The sequence below is a fragment of the Cotesia typhae genome, unplaced genomic scaffold (assembly GCF_013202065.1).
Source record: "Cotesia typhae breed Kobodo isofemale line unplaced genomic scaffold, CoteBio_Ctyphae contig_56, whole genome shotgun sequence".
Classification (NCBI taxonomy): domain Eukaryota; kingdom Metazoa; phylum Arthropoda; class Insecta; order Hymenoptera; family Braconidae; genus Cotesia; species Cotesia typhae.
The window spans coordinates 544,929-565,353 of NW_027423760.1; the positions used below are offsets into that span (position 1 = coordinate 544,929).

Genomic DNA, 20,425 nt, shown 5'->3' on the forward strand with positions numbered 1-20,425 from the left:
ATTTTTCAATTTGCATTGAGAAAAAATAACTATTTCAAGTTATAAACAAACGCACCTTCGGATAGTAAAAAAAAATAATTTTTTTTATTGCTCCAAATCATTTTTTTTTTGAAAAATCGTGTATCCATACCAGTAAATGTCCATATATTTGGATGTACTCCAAATCGTAGTTTATTACGACGGTTGTTTGCTTCGGAAAAGTTATTAGTTCGATTTTTTCCATTAAACACGCTGTATTTAATCGGACGGACTCGATTTATCCATTGACTTCGAAAATACCTTAGAAACGGTGCAAATATTTGGCGAATATCAACGGGTAAGTTTGCTTCTAACCAATCAAACGCTGGAATTACATCATGATGAGGCAATAAAGCAAGAGCCATCACTTTTCGCATAAGAATTTTTCCTGGCAACCACTCCTTACATAGTTGTAATAAATTGAATTTTTTAAATTTTTTCATCAATGCCTGTCCAAATAAATATTTATAATAGTAAAGAATAATTTGTTAGCAGATAATTAATTTTATAATATGAATAATTAAGCGTTTGACTCACTTGACAGTAATGAAAAAAACAACCAACATGTTTAGCTTGCGGATATACTGAACGTATCGCATTTTCTAAGGAGCTTTCAAAATCAGTCATGATTACTTCGGGTTGAATATGAGGAGCAAGTTCTTCCTTGAAGTACGTTAATCCTGCTGTATAAGCCAATGTTGACTTAGCAGTCATGATCATCCAGCATATCGGTACAGCCTGAAACACAGAAAATAATTCTTTAAATCATAGTACTTGCATTAATTTTATGCTTCTTCTGTAACATAATGAAATTATTTTATTCAAGATTTTATTTGAATTTTGTTATTTCGCATTCATAGTAATAATAAACTAATATATGGCGAACGTCCTCCGTATAAAATTTTATAGCATCTAATACTTGAAGAATAAAATTTTGGATTTTTGACTTTCCAGTACTCACGTTGAGAATTTAACTCACGCAACACCATTCAATTGATAGGATGTCGCTCCAGTACAAGTGAGACACAAAAAATAAAGTGGGTACTGAAGGGTTAAGAAGTTTACAATTATAGTTCAGCACAGGACATTTCAAAACTATCTTAGAGCATAATAATATACAAAAAGTAAATTTGATATGACTGATAAATTTTATGGTAGGTGAAGAATATTCAAATAAGTTATTGTTATGAACAGTTATTTCAAAACTTTCAACTAAATTTAATTTTAAAACTCGTTTCATCTACAGCCAAAGAATGTAATTATCGGAATAACTTGTTAAATATTTACCGTATTATATACTAATCCCATGATCATGAAAATCTGCAGAATTTTTGGTTTTTTAGGTCTTATTTTGTATGTTGCGTCCATAAATAACTCCGTTGGATTTATCAATGCTAAAAAATTTCTATTGCCGATAATAGTAATGGATGATGTATCAGCAGCCTCAACAGTTTGCACGCTCAATCTATCGTTGTTGTTGTTGTAACACGTGAAATGTTGCCATTCTGGCTGTTGCAGTAATCCTGCATAATCCAATAAATTTATCGGCTGCAAAGGATGCCGTGGAAGCACTTGTGAACGCCATCGCTGCATAACTAGTTGCATCTTAGTCCACGTCAATGTTACTGCCGCCTTAGAATGTCTGCAAATGTAAATTTTATGCGATCAGAAAGTTTGATATATTATTATTACTACAAATAATATAAGATTATGGTGAAACTTTAAGATCTTACAGAAGACACAGAGTATCATACGCTAATCTTAATGATTGAAGCGGTCGATCAGTCGCAGCTTTATATAAAGCCTTTTGAAATTCGTGCTGACACGCTAACAGTGGATTTCTGGCATGGTTATGGTCCGTTGAAAGTATTGGTATACCATCAACCAATTTCCCAATGGCAGGACACCCATTCGTTCTGCGACTATGACATCTGATGTAGCTGTATGAACAAAAAATAAGAGCTGGATTATTAATTATTTACGATTTGAACTTCCTATTGTCAGTGTGTACTCTTAATGATTAATAACACTTAATAATAATAACACATAATGATATTTAGCTTTAAGAATAGAAAACTGTCAAACTTTAATGGGAGTGAAAGTATTGAAAATAGAAATTGAGTTTCAATCATTGAAGTATTAAAGTACATAAAAGTACTTGAATTATTATAAAAATTTACAAAATTGCTCTTATTTATATTCTTTTCATTATACAAAAATTGAAGAATAACGTATGTATGTTTATACCTGTCAGTAGCGCTTGAACTGTATATATAATACGAATATTCATCGTGGACTTTGTCAGGTAGTCTTACTAACATTTTAGTACCTTGTCGTAGAGCATTTGGCGGCATTTCGTAATATTTAATATTAACTTGACACTGCAGATAATTTTTAATAATATACACGTGTATAAATACTGTATGCTAGATGGAAGAAAATATAAATATTTACGGTACAGATCGATAGTATAGTGACTAGTGCAATAAGGTTAAAATCAAAGTTACTAGAATAGTTACCCTATTCTAGGAACTTTGGTTAAAAGAAGCGACGATAGCGCCGCGATCGGGCTGCCCGAAGTTAAGCGTCGATTCGTCTGGTCGCCAGTCAGTCGCTTGCAGTCGCTCGACGATCATCATTGAGGTAAGTCGGCAACTCTCTACATCGAAATCGAGTAATAGAGTAATACACAATTTTAAGAACTGTTTTGTCCCGTCAGGAATTACCGCGTCAAAAATGGATGCCTTAAGGAGAAAATCAACAATTCAATCGAGACCTGACAGGACAATCAATGGCTACGGATACTGCTACGGGAGACCGGCCAGGTACGGCAGGTAAGTTAAAATTAAATTTCTTCATAAAATAATCGCGCGTATACTTGGTACAGCTCTGAAATATTGAAAAAAAATTCGAAAATAATTGTGTTAAATTTTTACTGCCTACAGTTTTAACAGAAATTTAATTTTTTTTAATAAGTTCTCAGAAATATAACGAAAAAATATTCATAAAATTATCGCGCGTGTACTTAGTACAGCTCCGGAATGGATAAAAGAAGACAGTCGAGAGAAAGATTCGACTTATTTTTTTTTCTTTACGTTTCATTTTCTTTTTACTACTGGACTCTATGATGAATATTAAAATATAATTAAAACAAAATTGTTCGAAATTTTTACTGCCTACAGTTTCAACAAAAATTTAATTTTTTTTAATAAGTTCTTAAAAATATTCATAAAATTATCGCGCGTGTACTTAGTACAGCTCCGGAATGGATAAAAGAAGACGGTCGAGAGAAAGATTCAACTGGTTTTTTTTCTTTTTCGTTGTTATTTTTTTATTACTACTGGACTGTCAAATTAATATTGAGAAAAAATTCGAAAAGAAATTATTTTTAATTTTAAGTACCTACAGTTTTAACAAAAATTTAATTTTTTTAAATAAGTTCTTAGAAATATTACGAAAAAATATTCATAAAATTATCGCGCGTGTACTTAGTACAGCTCCGGAATGGATAAAAGAAGACTGTCGAGAGAGAGATTCAACTTATTTTTTTTTCTTTACGTTTTTATTCTCTTTTTACTACCGAACTCTAGGATTAATATTGAAAAAAAATTCGAATAAAATTATTCAAAATTTTTACTGCCTACAGTTTTAACAATAATTTTTTTTTTTTAACAAGTTTTAAGAAATAGAACGAAAAAGTGTTTGTCTAATAATTGCGGATGTCCTAGGTACAGCTCTGGAATGTATGAAAAATGACAGTTGATGGAGAAATTTAATTGAATCTTTTTTAGGGTTTTTTTTTTACTGTTAGATTCTAAGATTAATATAGAAAAAAGTCATTTAAAATTTTTATTGTACACAATTTCAACTATAACTTTTCTTTTTCAATTGGTTGTTGGAAATAGTATGAAAATTTATTTGCCAAGTTATCAAGTATGTACCTGGTACAGCTCCGAAATGTTCGAGAATGTCACTGTCAAGCGAGAAATTTATCTGAATTTTCTTAATACATGTTTTTTTATCCCTTCGGCACTCACGTGTTTTTTAGTGTGTCATTTACACTTCAGCGACATCCTATAGGTAGAATATTGTTACGTGAGGAAAATGCTCATAATGTGAGTGCTTACGGGCTAAGCACTATTTTCAATATCCAATATTTAAATGCAGTTCGTCATTCTAGACTTGCAGTATATTGTCCCGTACGAAATGGCAATACATTGCCTCATGTATAAGTGAGTATATAACATTTATTTTGTGTTTAATAATCAAGCCTTCATCCGTTGATTTCTGACTTATTCTTTTCTATCAGGTTTGATTAATATTTCTTTTCTTTTTTCTTCCCCTTCTTGCGTTTACACTCTAATTACCTCTGCTTGGCATTTTTAATCCATTATTATAGTCTGCTCGATATTTTCTGCAAAATCATTGATTCATCGCCTAATACCTCAATGAAGTTTATGTCTAATTAGTTGTTATTCATATAATTTTGGTTCATTTTTTAGTTATAGTTGTAACCAACGCAACTCTACTTTCTTAACAAATTTTTATATTATATTTGGTGTAAAATTATTTTGTTAATGTAATGCTAACACTATACACAACACACAATTATCAATTTTATTTGTTATGCAATATCAGGTTTTCAAGCATGATACTTATTTTAATGCATATTGCAGTCGACATTATTAATATTTATATTCTTTTCTCTGCCTAGATTACTAATCTGTTCCAAACGAAATTCTCTTAATTGCAACGCTCAAGGCTTTCTCGATGACATGGGAAATTTTCAATATGTTTCCAAGGATGGCAACGCTTCTGGTAATCCAACGAACCCACACTGTCACGAGCAAAATGAAAACATTACAGAGGTAGCAGCGTTCTTTCAACAACTACACGCTGCAGTCGTACATACTTACTTGTCATACTCAGTTGTTTACGACGATTTGAAGGACTTGTAAGATTTATTTTTAATTCTTCTTACACCGTTAAATTTGGTTTTGTTTTTTACGTTATATTTTTCCATTGCAATGGTGTATTAATTTAATGTTTTAGGTATCCAAACGCTGCTGAAGCAAACTCTTTTTCAGTTGTTGTGCCGCGCATGCGACAGTGGAGAGCTTCTCGAAAATTCCCCGACTTAGCTGGTGATCTAAATATATTCATGCAATTGGTTGAAAACGATCCAGACTGGAAAAAATTAAAATGCTATGATAATGGTTTTATGACCTTTAAATCAATTGAGAGTAAAGCTGCGACCCGTGCCATAGTCTTCGGCGATGTCGAGTTTGCTGCTTCGATTCATGAAGCCCTCCACAAAACAGTGTTTCTTGAAGAGGCTCCAATTACTATCAGAGGAATGATTGGATCTCGTGTTATAATTGCAACGGTGCCACACAAAAATTACGTAAGAAATCACCCTACTGAAAAAAAAAAGTGTCTTAATGTTTTACTTATCTACTAAATTTTCTATCCTGTTTGTAGGCTTTTCCAGTGGCGTGGGCCGTTATTACGAATGATCCTAAATCGGAGAGTTACGGTGAGCTTATTAGGGGAGGAATTTCAAGGATTCTGGGGGGCGTCCAGCCGCAAACTGTTTATTTTGATTTTGGAGCCGAAATGTTCTTGGCCCTAAGCATACAATACCGAGCTTCCAGACTGAGAGGCACATTCGACGCTTACTGTAATGTAAGTTTTCATTTTATAGTATTGTTATGCCGATTTTCATGTTTCATTTACGTAAATGTACAATATTTTACTGCAAATATTACAATTGTACGAGTTATAACTTTCACATATGTGACGGACGTATTATTTTTAATAATCATTTTTTTTTCTTCATTTTAGTTGCTTTACACGAATGTGTCCGACACTGTGCAGCTTCGTGGAGCGAACAATCAAGATGCTGTGCGAGTTTTTTCTCAACTCATAATTCTCTCCTTGCTACCACCGGAGAAAATTATAGATACTTTTTGTGCTATTGTGCAGCATCTTAGTGAACCCCTCTTTAATACTTTTGAAATTGCTTTGCAGTATTATTTAAGAGAGTGGCTCAACAAAGTCGGTGTCAGTAATCTATCGTTCTACCATGATCTGGACGCTCTTGGAAATTGTTCAAAGCTCCATTGTACTCGATTAACAAACATTGCTGGTGGGAATCCTGATTTATGGAATTTTTTACGTAAATATTGTTCATGATTCGTTGTATTATACGGTGGCTATTGAAATTTATATTTGTATTGTTTAATTCGATGTATCAATTTTGTTATAGGATCAACAATCACCATTCAGAATCGGAGTTTCAAGGATTCAGACAAGTTAAAAACCAAGAAAACTATTGTGAATGGGACGTCACGTGTAGGCATGTTGGTGGATTCTCGGAAAATAAAAAAACTTCAGTCAATGTTAATTAATGAAGAAATCACTTCATTCGAATTTTTGAGTCGAGGTTGGGCGGCAGTCGAACATTTGGTAGCGGATCTTATTTTTCTCAATCCACCTCTGAAAAAAAATCATCAGGTTGTAGACTTGGTACCGATTCATCACAAATTATGTGAGTACAAATCATTCACTTTAATCTGAAATAATTTCTGCCAATGGTTAATTATTATTGTTTTTTTCAGGTATTACTGTCAATGGAATACGTGCCTTGGAACCAAGCGTACCGGAGATGTTGCTTGAAGAACTGGAAGTTCCAATATTTAATACCGATGATAATGCCCTACTAGACGCCGCAGTCGCTGCCGATGATGGTCTTCTACTAGACGCTGGAGCTAATGCCTATGAAGTCTTACTAGAGGCTGGAGTCCATGCTGAATTGGAAGTCCCACTAGTTGGTGATGTCATTGATGTTGCTCCACTAGACGCTAGAGTCGATACTGAAGTTTCACTCAATGGGAGAGCTGATGTTGATGATGATGACGATGATTTTGGCTTTGCAGCTGGTGGTCAATACTACAAAAGTGAGAATACGTTATTTTAATTAATACTAAATGTAAATGATGCCAGAAATTGGCAGACATTTGAATAATTTTTATTAATTATTTCTAATTCAGCACATGGGTGTTTTTTATTATCTTATTCGCACTGTAACTCTTCAGTACCCAGGTTATAAGAATGTAACTCACGTATCAACATTCAACTTAAAGGATGTTGTTTCAGTGCCAGTGAGACACTACAAATTACTTGGGTACTAAAGGGTTAAAATCATTTTGGACGTTGCATTTCGTATACGAAAAAGTTTATGTACTTATAAGCTGAAGGATTAACAAATTTTCAAATAAAACGTTGAAATGCTCTGTTTATTTACCAATTATTAACTATGATTTCAGTAACCAAATTGTGTCTCATATGTGGGCAGGAGGATTCGCCGCCAAATGTTATCTACAATCCCTGTCGCCATTGTATAATATGCCAAGGATGCCAGACGAATCACGTGGCAGCAGTGATTTCATATGGAGAAATTTTCAAATGTGCGTACTGTAGAGCGGACGTAATGTCGATCGATTTGATTATTTGAATCTATTATTATTTTTATTGAACGTTAACATGTATGCATGCAATTTTGTAATACTTTATTTATAAAGTAAGTCATTCTCTTTAATTACTTGTAAGAAATGATTAATAACTACCCTTTTAAGCATTTAACACTAATTATCATCATCCTTATTATTATTATTATTATTATTATTTTTATTATTATTATTATTATTATTATTATTATTGTTTCGAATTTAATACTCCAACATTAATAATTTATTATTTTATTATTAAAAATAAGAAAAGGTAACAAAAAATTCGATTTAAATTCAAACTACGCGCCGTTTACGTCTGAATTTACATTGTTCTAAAATTAATATAAATAAATTAATTAAATCAAACGCATATCATTTTAATCAATAAATTTATTACAACGTTTATTTAAAGAATGTACCCTTGATTGGAGGTTTCCAGAAACATATTAATAACTTACGTTTGGGAAGTTAATTATGGTTGTCATCGTAAAGGGCACGATGCACCGCACTGAGACTTTGTTGTACATTGCTAGTACTTCCCCTGATCTTCTTGATCCAGAAACAGATCGTACAGCAGGAGCAGTTAGATTGTTCTTCCACTAAGAATTGACCAAAAGACACTTCATAGGGTGACCATCAAGCTGCCGGTTGTAGTATTAATAAGTCCCCATGACCTTAGTAGCGTCTTTCTGGGTCACGTAGATGCGGTATACCGGGTCGACTTTTGCGGTACCGGGTCGAACTAACATCGAGATCAGGAGTTCTCCGACATCTCCAAACAACTCTTTAATGTCCTCTTACGTGACGTTGGCCTGAAGGTTGCTGACGATAATTCTGTACCCGGTGTTCGGGAAGCTCTTGCGAGAGTTTAGCTCGGGTCTGGACTTCATGCTGTCCAACCTGGACTTTACTCCCGGCTACCGGGTGCTTCGGTATTATTTGTCTTCGTTCTCCAGGTCGTCCTCGTTGATATGGTCCATGACTTGCTTTCAAATCTCCAGCAGTCCTCGTCGTGATACATGGGCTCTAGTTTCTGCAGGAATTGGGGAACGCGTGCCACCACTTTTAGCTGCCTGGGGCGGTCCAGGTCCGCGGTCTTCCGCACAGATCTGCTTACAGAGCTTGGAGGCGCTAACGTTATTTTTGTTCGACCAGTTCTTGACGGAAGATAGCGCGTTCTCCATTCCGAAAATTCACGACAGCGGCGGAGGTGGCTGCGTACTCGTTTCTGACTGTTTGTCTTAGAGGAACTTGGAGATCCATCGAATAGTCATCTTGGAAAACGGGTTCCTCCGGATAGTCGACAAGAGGCCGGTATAATTGAAAGTCCTTTCACATTCAGCCGGCATCTGCTGTCCCCCAGATGATGGCTGTCCCCAGATGGTGGCTGTCCCCCAGATGGTTCATGAGCATCACATGCCAAGTCTCATGTCTCGGGCCCAGTCCAGCTCCAGGTAACGGGTACCCCTAATATATATTTTTAGTTACATATAAAAAAAAAAATAAATAAATACATAAATAAATATATAACTAAATAAATAAATAAACAAATAGATAAATGAATAGCTACTTTGATATTGTGTATCCTAAATAATTATTGATATTATTTTGTTATAAATTGATTTTGCAAATTGGGTTTTTATTTTTATTTTTAAATAAGTTTTTATTTTTTTACTTGTTAATAATTAATTTCATTAGACCTTTACAGTTTATTCGATAAGTATAATTACTTTAATGTTAATATGCATCCATAGATTTTTTTTTAATTGAAAAATTAATTTAACAATTAACATACTGGACTGCGTGATTTGCCGCCCGGAAGTCAATTTGAAAAATTTTTAGTTCTTATCACATGAAATCTACTATATCAACTGAAATTGTTTCCATCTTCAATCGATATTGCCGCTCGATTTTTGTTTAAAACCTCACGTTTATGAAACCTCACATTAGCAAAATCTCACGATATTGAAACGTCACATTTATTAAACCGTTTTTTTCATAAACCTCACATTTTAAAAGTCTCACGTTTATTAAAGTCTACATATTGAAAACATCACATTTTTCAAAGTATACGTTTTGAAAATATCACATTTATTAAACCAATTTTTTTTAAAACCTCACATTAGTAAAGTCTCACATTCATGAATTCAGACGTTTCATAAACACGATTTTGATGAAAACATCACATTATTAAAAGTATGAATTAGGACTAAGTTATGGCACCCGCTTTTATCATTCGCTCTCTCTCTCACACACACTCTTAGTTTACATAGTAAATTTTCCGGACGCATCCAATGGATGCCATCCATCCACACTAAATTTGATTTAGTTTTGACGCGGTTCGGCTTTCTTTACCTCGAGCTTCGCATTCTGATCGGAAACCACTTGGGGCGACACAGGCGCGTCGAATCTCCGCATTTCATCAGCTTGGCCAACATTCTAGACTAATTACTACTTAAGAAAAAAAAAAATAAACTCTAATATGAAATTTTAGTGGGAAAAATTTCCCATGTCACAATATATATATATATATATATATATATATATATATATATATATATATATATATATTTCATGCATGGGAGGAAATGATAATAAAATTTGCATCATTAAGTAGAAATAAAAAGATGACATACGTTGTTAAATTACCAGAATTAAAAGTCGATAAATCATTAGCTAGGAAAGAATAAACAACGAAAAATTAATTTTTAATCAATATTCAATAATAACGTAAAATGTATTAAAGCAAAGTGAAACATTCACCACAGATATTGGTATTAGTATGTGATTTTTGAGAATCTTGTTCAGAATTTTTAAATAACGAGTACATGTTGGATAAGGTAGTCATTTCGGAATCAATAGGTTGGGTTAATTTATGATTAGGATCTTATCTTGATTTCTCAGAGGAACATGGTGTTTTAGATGAAGAATCTTCAGCTTCACTATTAGAGTAAGATTCAGGTGGACACGCAAAAAGATCACTAGGAAAAGAGAATAGGAAAATGATGATTAGATACAAACACAACACAACACTAACACAAAAAAATAAGAAAATATTCTTAACGTATTGTTAAATATACATACTAATCTACATCATCGATGGATCTCCAAATGGATTCAATTAAATTATCTGGATGAATGAATATTTTTCCTGTGTCAACCATTTCTTTTACGAATTCGTAGGCCTTTTTAAGGTTACCTAAAAATATAAAAGATATTAAAAATTATTAGACTAACGTATTTATACATCATTAAGTAAAAACTTTTATCGAATCTTATTAACAATAAAATTTCAATTGTTTTGTGATTGAAGTAAATTCCATTTGATCAAAAGATAATTGAATTATATTGTCTTTTAATAACATTCGATTAAAATTTTTAATTAGGCATTACAATGATTATTACAATTATTATTATTATTATTATTATTATTATTTTGTTATTAAATGCTGAGGGGGGTTATCCCCGGAGTCCGATTCTCCGAGGGCCCAGCCTGAGCTCCATCCGTTACTGCTGGACCACTCTGCACAACAAGGCGGTTAGTGATCACAGCAGGCCAAAGTCATTTCCCTTAAGAGACGGAGATAACCAAGTAAAACAGCCTTCTGCATCCTAACTGCCAAGAACTCAGCTTTTGATGAGCAAGCTGGAACTTTGGCAAGTGAGGATACAAAAGACTGTTTCATCCCTCCTAGGACGCCAACAATCAGGACGACAAGCTTGACACGGTAACCTGGGTAAAGTTTGCCAATTTCAAACAGGAGATCCTGATATATTTGTCTTTTGTGCTCTTCTTTGGCTGAGATGTTGTATTCAGCCGGGGCCGAGAACTCAATGACATAAATGTCACGAGTGGCCTTGTCGAAGAGCACAATATCAGGTTTGTTGTGATCTATCCGCCGGGTTGTTGCAAATGGCATGTTCCAATAAATTTTGCAACTGTCATTCTCAACAACCTGGGAATATCTCCTGGCAAATAAGGCAGCACTGGTGTCACGTCAATACCGTAGCAATGACGAAGATAGTAGTACAGTACTCTCAGGGCAGCATTGTGACGCTGGATATATGCACCTCTCGCCAGCACTGGACATGCCGACAAAAGGTGCATAAGCGTCTCCGGATGTTGTCTACACCTCCTACAGGACGTGTCCGGAAGCTGCACCTGGAGCACCTTGCTACGGTACTCAAGAGTGTTAATGACACCATCTTGGCAGGCAAATATGAACCCTTCAGTCTCGGACATCAGGCCCGCTGACTTTAAGAAGGAAAACGTCAGCTGCATGGACAAGCCATGATCACGCACGTGTTTAAAGAACACGCTGTGCATGGACTTGTCCATCAGTTCGCCAAGGAGTAGTTTTTCCTCGGCGTTCCTGATGACGCTCTTAAATTCCTCCTTGCGGAGTTCCATAAGAGCGTTTATTTCTCCAAGACCAAGGGTTCTTGCCGCATATATTGCTGCCTTATACAAGAATGACCCCTTATGCGCATTTTCATGTTTATGTACAATTTGCATAAGAAAGTCATCCTCGTCTGCAGTGAAATTGACAACATCGTGTGTTAAACCCAGGACCAAACGGTCGTGAAGCCGCTCCAAACTCTGCAAACCTCTCCCACCGATGGACCGGGAGAGGTATAATCTGGCGACTGATGAATTGGGGTGCATGCTCCGATTCATATTAATGATCTTACGGGTTTTGATGTCGAGATCTCGTAAATCCTTTCGGGCCCATTTCAGGACACCGAAAGAGTATAGTAAGACTGGGACAGCTAGCATGTTAGTAGCTGAGACTTTGTTTTTGCCGGAAAGTTCGGAGGACCAAATTTTCCGGAGTCTCCTAACATACTCGCTCTGGAGAGTTGTTCGGACAGAGACCGCATGCATGCGGTGCTCTTCCATTCCTAGATATCTATACAACTCCCCGGCGTCTAATTGTCTTAAGCCACTCCCATCTACTAACTCGACATCTCCACCCGTATCAGAGCACTTACCCTTCGCCAGGTGTACGACCGCACACTTGTCCAACCCAAAAGACATTATTATTATTATTATTATTATTATTATTATTATTATTATTATTATTATTATTATTATTATTATTATTATTATTATTATTATTATTATTATTATTATTATTATTATTATTATTATTATTATTATTATTATTATTATTATTATTATTATTATTATTATTATTATTATTATTATTATTATTATTATTATTATTATTATTTATTATTATTATTATTATTATTATTATTATTATTATTATTATTATTATTATTATTATTATTATTATTATTATTATTATTATTATTATTATTATTATTATTATTATTATTATTATTATTATTATTATTATTATTATTATTATTATTATTATTATTATTATTATTATTATTATTATTATTATTATTATTATTATTATTATTATTATTATTATTATTATTATTATTATTATTATTATTATTATTATTATTATTATTATTATTATTATTATTATTATTATTATTATTATTATTATTATTATTATTATTTGTTATTAATTGCTCAGGGGGTTTTCCCGGAGTCCGACTCTCCGAGGGCCCAGCCTGAGCGCCATCCATTACTGCTGCACCACTCCACACAACAAGGCGGTTAGTGAGTGCAGCAGGCCAAATTCATTTGCCTAAGTAGACGCAGTGATCCTAAATGACAGCCTTTTGCATCCGCACTGCTAGAGACACGGCTGCTGAACTGCAAGCCGGTATCTTCGGAAGTGAAGACACAAAAGACTGTTTCATCCCTCCAAGGACGCCGACAACCAAAACGACGAGCTTGACACGGTAACCTGGGTACAGTTTGCCAATTTCAAACAGGAGATCCTGATATATCTGGTGTTTGTGCTCTTCTTTGGCCGAGATATTGTATTCGGCTGGGGCCGAAAACTCAATGACATAAATGTCACGAGTAGCCTTGTCAAAGAGCACAATATCAGGTTTGTTGTGGTCAATCCGCCGGGTTGTTGCGAATGGTATGTTCCAATAAATTTTGGAACTGTCATTCTCAACAACCTGCGGAATATCTCCTGGCAGATAAGGCAACACTGGTGTCTCATCGATACCGCAGCTATATCTGAGATGATAATAGAGTACTCGCAGGGCAGCATTGTGACGCTGTATGTAGGCACCTCTTGCCAGCACAGGACATGCCGACAAAAGGTGCATCAGCGTCTCCGGATGTTGTTTACACGTCCGACAGGACGTGTCCGGAAGCTGCGCCTGGAGCACCTTGCTACGGTATTCGAGAGTGTTGATAACACCATCTTGGCAGGCAAATATAAACCCTTCGGTCTCGGACATCAGGCCAGCTGACTTCAAGAAGGAGAATGTCAGCTGGGTGGACAAGCCATGGTCACGGACGTGTTTGAAATACACGCTGTGCATGGACTTGTCCATGTGTTCACCGAGGAGTTTTTTTCCTCGGCTATCCTGACGACGCTCTTGAACTCCTTTTTCGGGAGTTCAATGAGAGCGTTTATTTCTCCGAGACCTAAGGTATTTGCCGCGTAGATTGCTGCCTTATACAAGAACGACCCCTTCCGCGCATTTTCATGACTATGAACAAATTGCATCAGGAAGTCGTCCTCGTCTGCTGTGAAATTGGCAACCTCGTATGTTAAACCCAGAACCAAACGATCGTGAAGCCGCTCCAAGCTCTGCAATCCTCTCCCTCCGATGTTCCGGGAGAGGTACATCCTGGCGACTGATGAATTAGGGTGCATGCTCTGATTCATATTGATGACTTTACGGGTTTTGATGTCGAGATCTTTCAACTCATTTCGAGGCCATTTCAGGATCCCAAAAGAGTAAAGTAGGACCGGGACAGCGAGCATGTTAGTAGCTGAGACTTTGTTCTTGCCGGAAAGTTCTGATGACCAGATCTTCCGGAGTCTCCTAACATACTCACTGCGAAGAGTTGTTCGGACTTCAGAGACGGCATGCATTTGCCGCTCTTCAATCCCTAGATATCTGTACAACTCTCCGGCGTCTAATTCTCTTAAGACGCTCCCATCCACTAATTCGACATCTCCACCCGTATCAGAGCACTTACCCTTCGCCAGGTGTACGACCGCACACTTGTCCAACCCAAAGACATTCCGACATCTCGTGTGTACTCTGCTACGATGTTGATGGCCGTTTGTAGATGATCTTTGTTGGCACTGTATATCTTTAGATCATCCATAAACAGTTGGTGAGTGATCGAGTATACTCGATCACTCGGTAGCCCCGCAGAGTACCCACGAGTTTGTCGGAGGGCAACAGATATTGGCAGCAGTGAGATGCAAAACAACAGAGGGCTCAGAGAATCTCCCTGAAAGACGCCTCTCTTGTACTGAACAGTTCCGGTTACGTGCAATGCATTTCCACTTCCTATGTGAAAACGCGTTCGCCAGAGCTGCATCGTACGTTGTATGCATCCCACTGTTTGGCGATTGATTCCGAGGCATTTGAGCCTCGGAATTATTATTATTATTATTATTATTATTATTATTATTATTATTATTATTATTATTATTATTATTATTATTATTATTATTATTATTATTATTATTATTATTATTATTATTATTATTATTATTATTATTATTATTATTATTATTATTATTATTATTATTATTATTATTATTATTATTATTATTCACAAATATATATTCACAAATATAGATACACAAATACATGGAGTGAGCAGGCACTGGCTCCTGAGTAGCTACTGGGGCTTTTATCTTATTTAATTGCGTTTTTTTTTTCAATAATGTTAAAACATTTTTTAACAAATAAAAATGAAAGGTTATACCAGTGCTTACCAACGAAATCCTCGTTATTCATCGCTCCAATTAACCTTTAATGTAATATGTCGATTAACCTTTAATGTTACTATCAATTGTTATTTTAAAAGATTAACAATTATTAGTTTGTGTGAACTTATATAAGTCAGACAATAACAATTAAAATGTAAAAAGAATTTAAGAATTTTTAAACGCTGTTTTTTGTTTTTTCGTATATACAAAAAAATTATATACTTTTGGGGGGTATACCCTCTGTAGGTAAATCACTCAACGATGTCGATAGTTCAAATTATTCCATCGACCATCGATGTTTCGACCAAAAAAAATATCTACCAAAAACATCGATGTTTCTCCAAAAAAACATCGATAGTCGAAACATCGATATATATCGCCCATCCCTACCGCGGGGTCATGTACTCGGCTTATTCAACTACTTCTCATTTTAATCTAGTAATTAACTTTTTTCAATAATTAACATTTATAACTCAGTAGTTGATTAATAGAAATTATTTATTCGCTAGTTTCGTTGAGAGTACCTCAAGAGGGTTTATTTCCGAGGACTCCTCAAGGACCTTGTGGTGTTAATTGTTATAAAATTTTATTAATTGATAAGTTATAATTAATTCCGAATACCGAAAGAATTGATTCACGTATAACTGTTTTATTTCATAAAATAACATCGAATAAAAGTTCTTAAAACGTACAACGCAGTAAACGTTGTAACAGTTTTACCTGCTCAGGTTGACCCCTAATCAATTTTATAAATAAAATTAACTAAAAAAAATAGAAACTAACAAACAATATAATTATCAGGGCGCCACCAGGATTTTTAATGACGGTTCCTGGAACCGGTCCAGAGCTGAGAAATCTTATTCTTAGGGTAGAGAGAGTGAAGGAAAGTGCTGTTAAAGAATAAATACTTAATTAACAATATATCGATATTTATTAACAATAAAATAACAAATTTAACAATTTCAGCGCTCACTCACACACACTATAATTAACTTATTATCTACGAAGCGGAGAATAACTGCGAGGTAAACGATATTTACAAACGAACCTTCCCAAACGACGATACGATGACTAGACGGGCTTTTTCTGACAAACGGTCTCCCACACCTGTCCTAAAACTAAGCTTAAAATTATAAGTCCACCGGACTGCCAAAACAAACTAAACTTTCCACACTTTTCCTATAACATAAAATTCATGACTGAGTTGAAGTTGGTTAGTATCGAAATATATCGAAATATCGAAAAAATATGATCCCCGATTCCTTATTGGTCGAAATTAAAGCGCGTGATTTAAATCCTAATATCCTAATAAAAATTTATGATTAGTTATATCTATTAATCATAAAAATATATATTCGATGATGATATATATTGATACGCTATAATATTAAATAATAATAATAATAATAATAATATACAACATTTGTATGTGCTATAAGGGCATAATTTTTTAGTCGTTAATAATAATTAAAGCGTGCGAGGGACGACGTCTATCGGACAGATTTTCAATTGGAAAATCAACCTATGGGACATATCTCAATAATTTTGTTTCTTATTTCCCGAATTACTAATAATCTAAAAATTCGATAGTTTGTTGTGCAAAAAAATTTGATTGTGCATAAACGATTAAACTTTATATTAAAAATTCGGGTATTTGGTAGGCATGGTGATTGAGATATGTTCCATAGGTTGCTTTTCCAATCGGAATTTGGGTGGTAGACCTAATTTACCAATTCTCTAAGTAGCGTCTTTTTGCTTGAGAGATGTAGCGTCCTTTCTGCTTGAGACGTCGACGCAAACGCACGTTCTTAGATTTGAGGTTCAATAATTGTGAAAAAATAAAAATTAATTAAAAATGTCCGTTACAAGCAATGAAGAGTTTGACCGAATTGTATTTGGGGGTAATTTTACGTAAGTATTATAAATTATATATTTAATTAATTTACGTTAGATATTGAAAATAATAAATTATTCATCACTTTTAATATTGAGGATTATTTTAGTCACGTTGTTTGAAATAAAAAAAATCATTCTTGTTAAATTTTATTTAAATTTAATCAATAAAAAGATTCGTTTATTGTTAACACTTCGAATTTGATCCTTTTAAATATTTTATTTACTTAAATTATTATTTCATAAACTACAAAATTTATGTTTATTAATTTTAATATTGCAAAAAAAAAACTTTAGTGATGCGGCCACGTGTTTTAAGGAAAATTTCAATATGGCGTCGTTACTGCGGTTAACTCAAATAAAAAAATTATTCTTTGTAAAGTTTATTGAAATTGAACAAAAGAGTTATTTATCTTTAACAAACACTTTTATTCTTTTACAAATTTTTTTATATCTGTATATTTCATATTCAATTCTATCTTATTTATATTTTATATAGTCAAGAATGCTATTACGCACATGTGTGATAAAATAATGAATTTTTAATTTGTATATTTATTTAAATTAATTGGTTTAATTTGAATTCCTTAATTATCGACTAATATTTTTTTTGAATTTTAGAAAGGTAACAGGCTATGCTGAGTGTGTGGAGGGCGTCAAATCACTCAAGAGGACCAAAACACTATTCCGATTTAAAAATTTTTAAAATTTATCCGCCATTTTGAATTGTGAATCCGTCATTTGAATCCGCCATTTTGAATCCGCCATCTGGTGGCTGCTATCCGCCATTTTGAATCAGATTTCCGCCATCTGGTGGCTGCTATCTGAAATCCGCCATTCTGAATCCGCCATTTTGAATTTGCTATCTGAAATCCGCCATCTGGTGACCGCTATCCGCCATTTTGAATTGTGAATTCACCATTTTGTTAATAAATGCACCTGTGATCTAACCATCAACTATAGTTGCTTAGATCACAGGTGCATTTCATTGTTTATATTCCGAAAAGATTAATATATTCAAACTGCATATATGACGAGTACATGCGAGAAGATACACCATCTGGTGAGGTTTTTGTCAACCTTAGGTTTAAGCCTGTTCAAGGTCATACGCAGTTTTCTTTGTTCTCCTGCGTAGTAGATGACGTCATCAGATAGGTTTGAACCTGTTCAAGGTCGCGTAACTGCGTAGTTTTCTTTGTGCTATTTCTAACTGCGTAGTAGATGACGTTATCAGACAGGTTTAGACTTGTTTTGTGAAAGGGGTGGGGGAAATTTCCACGAACCAGATGACTCATTCTGTTCTAGAATTTTCTAACTGCACAGTAGATGACTCATTCTGTTCTAGAATTTTCTTACTGCGCAGTAGATGACGTCATCAAACCGGTTTCGAGGTAGAGGAGTGGGGGTAACTACGGAGTATTTTCTACCTATATAAGCAGCTCGCTGAGAGCGTACTTCATAAAAACGAAGTACACGTCTCCAGTGAAGTACCAGTTGTCGACAGACAGTAGTGAAGTATTGGTGATATACATCTTCTGCCTATCAGTATTACTAATTGTAAGTATTCATTTACTGTCTAATTAAAATATGAATTGAATGAAGAATCATTTAATTAATTAAAAATTTTTACAGCTATCAATCATGGATTTTACCAAGATAAATGAGGTTAATTGTCTTACTGGGATTCTTCCTGTTAAAAAAATGATTCATTTGGAGTTTAATCGAGAATATAAGATTAATGATATCAAAGCTATTACAACTCAGTATGGGACTAGGATTGTTGCCAATCTAAACGATGAATTTAACATTTATCTACCATCTAGAACTATTCAACATTTAAAAGATGATAACTTCCTGAACAGTTTGAATGAATTAATAGATTCAAACTATCTGTTTCTACGTTTCCATGGTGGAAAATATAATAAATTTGAATTTATTAATTCTAGTCTTGATGTAAAAATGACCAGTGGAATTATTTAATCAATAAAATATTGGATTTCAATATAAATAATTCATTATTTTTATTTATAATTCCTCACATTTTTAATTTAAGATTAATATTTATAATTCAAATTCAATAAGTTATACTTAATCATAATTTTTTAAGTTACTTATCATAATGATAGTTTGAATTTCGCGCTTCTTTTACTAGAGCCATCTACTATCAGTTTATTCTTAGAGCGTGAAAGCTGTCAATTCATAAATATTAAAAAAATTTTCTAGTTATATATACATATATAGAATAATACATGACTTTTAATTTAAATAAAAGATAAATAATTATTATTAGTTTATAATATTTTGTTATTAATATTATTAATATTTATTTAAATTAAAAGTTATGTATTATTTGATAAACTAATATGGGGTTGATGTGCTCTGTATCGTCAAATCCAAAAATCTTCTATATATTTTGAAAATCAATACTCAGTTTTTATTTTTAAATGGTTATATAAAATAATGCATGACTTTTAATTTAAACAAATATTAATTATAAAATTTTAGAAAACAAAAACTGATTATTGATTATCATAATTAAAAAATCAAAAACCATTACGCCATCTGTTGATAAGTATTAATATCAGTAGTAGTGTTGAAAAATTATTTGAATTTAATAACTAACAATAATTAATTCTATTCTGAATTAAATGTGTTAGGATGAAATAATAATAACAATTATAATTCATTTATTTTAGATTTATTGAGTGCTTACAAACCAATCTTTTAAATTTTTTACATTTTCCAAGGCACATAAATCAGATAAACGATCATGATAATTACAAAAATGATTGTTACAAATTTTCATACTTTTTAGAGAGGGACATTTGAAATTATCGAGATCGATTACAATTTTATTATTACAATCAATTAAATTTTGAACCCATAACTTTTTCTCGATACCTTTGACATAAATAATTTTTTTATTACAAGTTAAATAATTGAGAACTTCTTTGAGCTTGTAATATGAAGTTGTTCCAGCATTCCAACCGATTCCATGATAATTTCGGATCAGCCAGGTATTCAGACGTTGATAGTTGGTAGGTAGCACCTTCCAGTGATATGGTGGTTGAAATAGTGTGTATGACAACTCTTCAATATTATCAATATCATGTTGAATTGTTATTGAGGCCAACTCCTTAACAATGAAGCGATTATCAGCTC

The 20,425-nt window shown here is 33.6% G+C and overlaps 2 protein-coding genes across 7 annotated transcripts in view; one reads left to right on the plus strand and one right to left on the minus strand.

Moving 5' to 3' along the window:
- Window positions 1-20,425, minus strand: part of LOC141532127 (uncharacterized) — a 99,052-nt gene that overhangs the window by 1,388 nt on the left and 77,239 nt on the right. For 2 of the 3 annotated variants that reach the window (XM_074250324.1, XM_074250325.1), the window contains 5 exons: window positions 10,614-10,728; window positions 1,752-1,958; window positions 1,306-1,660; window positions 556-756; window positions 131-467 (listed from right to left, as the gene is read on the minus strand). In XM_074250324.1, coding sequence (XP_074106425.1) covers window positions 131-467; window positions 556-756; window positions 1,306-1,660; window positions 1,752-1,958; window positions 10,614-10,728 — 1,215 coding nt within the window. Of the gene's footprint in view, window positions 1-130; window positions 468-555; window positions 757-1,305; window positions 1,661-1,751; window positions 1,959-2,265; window positions 2,445-3,959; window positions 4,174-10,613; window positions 10,729-20,425 lie in introns of those variants that run through there. The other variant, XM_074250326.1, reaches the window with a different exon arrangement.
- On the plus strand, window positions 1,993-7,618 carry LOC141532126 (uncharacterized). Of its 4 annotated transcripts, XM_074250321.1 has the most exons (10): window positions 1,993-2,661; window positions 2,738-2,852; window positions 4,199-4,250; window positions 4,733-4,972; window positions 5,071-5,422; window positions 5,500-5,703; window positions 5,863-6,196; window positions 6,287-6,568; window positions 6,639-6,977; window positions 7,347-7,618. In XM_074250321.1, the coding sequence occupies exons 2-10, from the start codon at window positions 2,810-2,812 to the stop codon at window positions 7,532-7,534; spliced, it is 2,034 nt and encodes a 677-aa protein (XP_074106422.1). In that variant the 5' UTR covers window positions 1,993-2,661; window positions 2,738-2,809; the 3' UTR covers window positions 7,535-7,618. The 4 variants fall into 4 exon arrangements, with proteins under 4 accessions (XP_074106422.1, XP_074106423.1, XP_074106421.1 ...); XM_074250320.1 differs by lacking the exon at window positions 4,199-4,250 and having other exon boundaries at window positions 1,994-2,661; XM_074250322.1 differs by lacking the exon at window positions 4,199-4,250 and having other exon boundaries at window positions 1,993-2,843.

Excerpts from the sequence above, each read along its gene's own strand:
- LOC141532126 (XM_074250319.1), top strand. The coding sequence starts at position 2,755 with ATGGATGCCTTAAGGAGAAAATCAACAATTCAATCGAGACCTGACAGG. Across the intron at positions 2,853-4,732 it reads AGACCGGCCAGGTACGGCAG|ATTACTAATCTGTTCCAAAC; the intron begins GTAAGTTAAAAT and ends TTCTCTGCCTAG. Across the intron at positions 5,704-5,862 it reads CATTCGACGCTTACTGTAAT|TTGCTTTACACGAATGTGTC; the intron begins GTAAGTTTTCAT and ends TCTTCATTTTAG.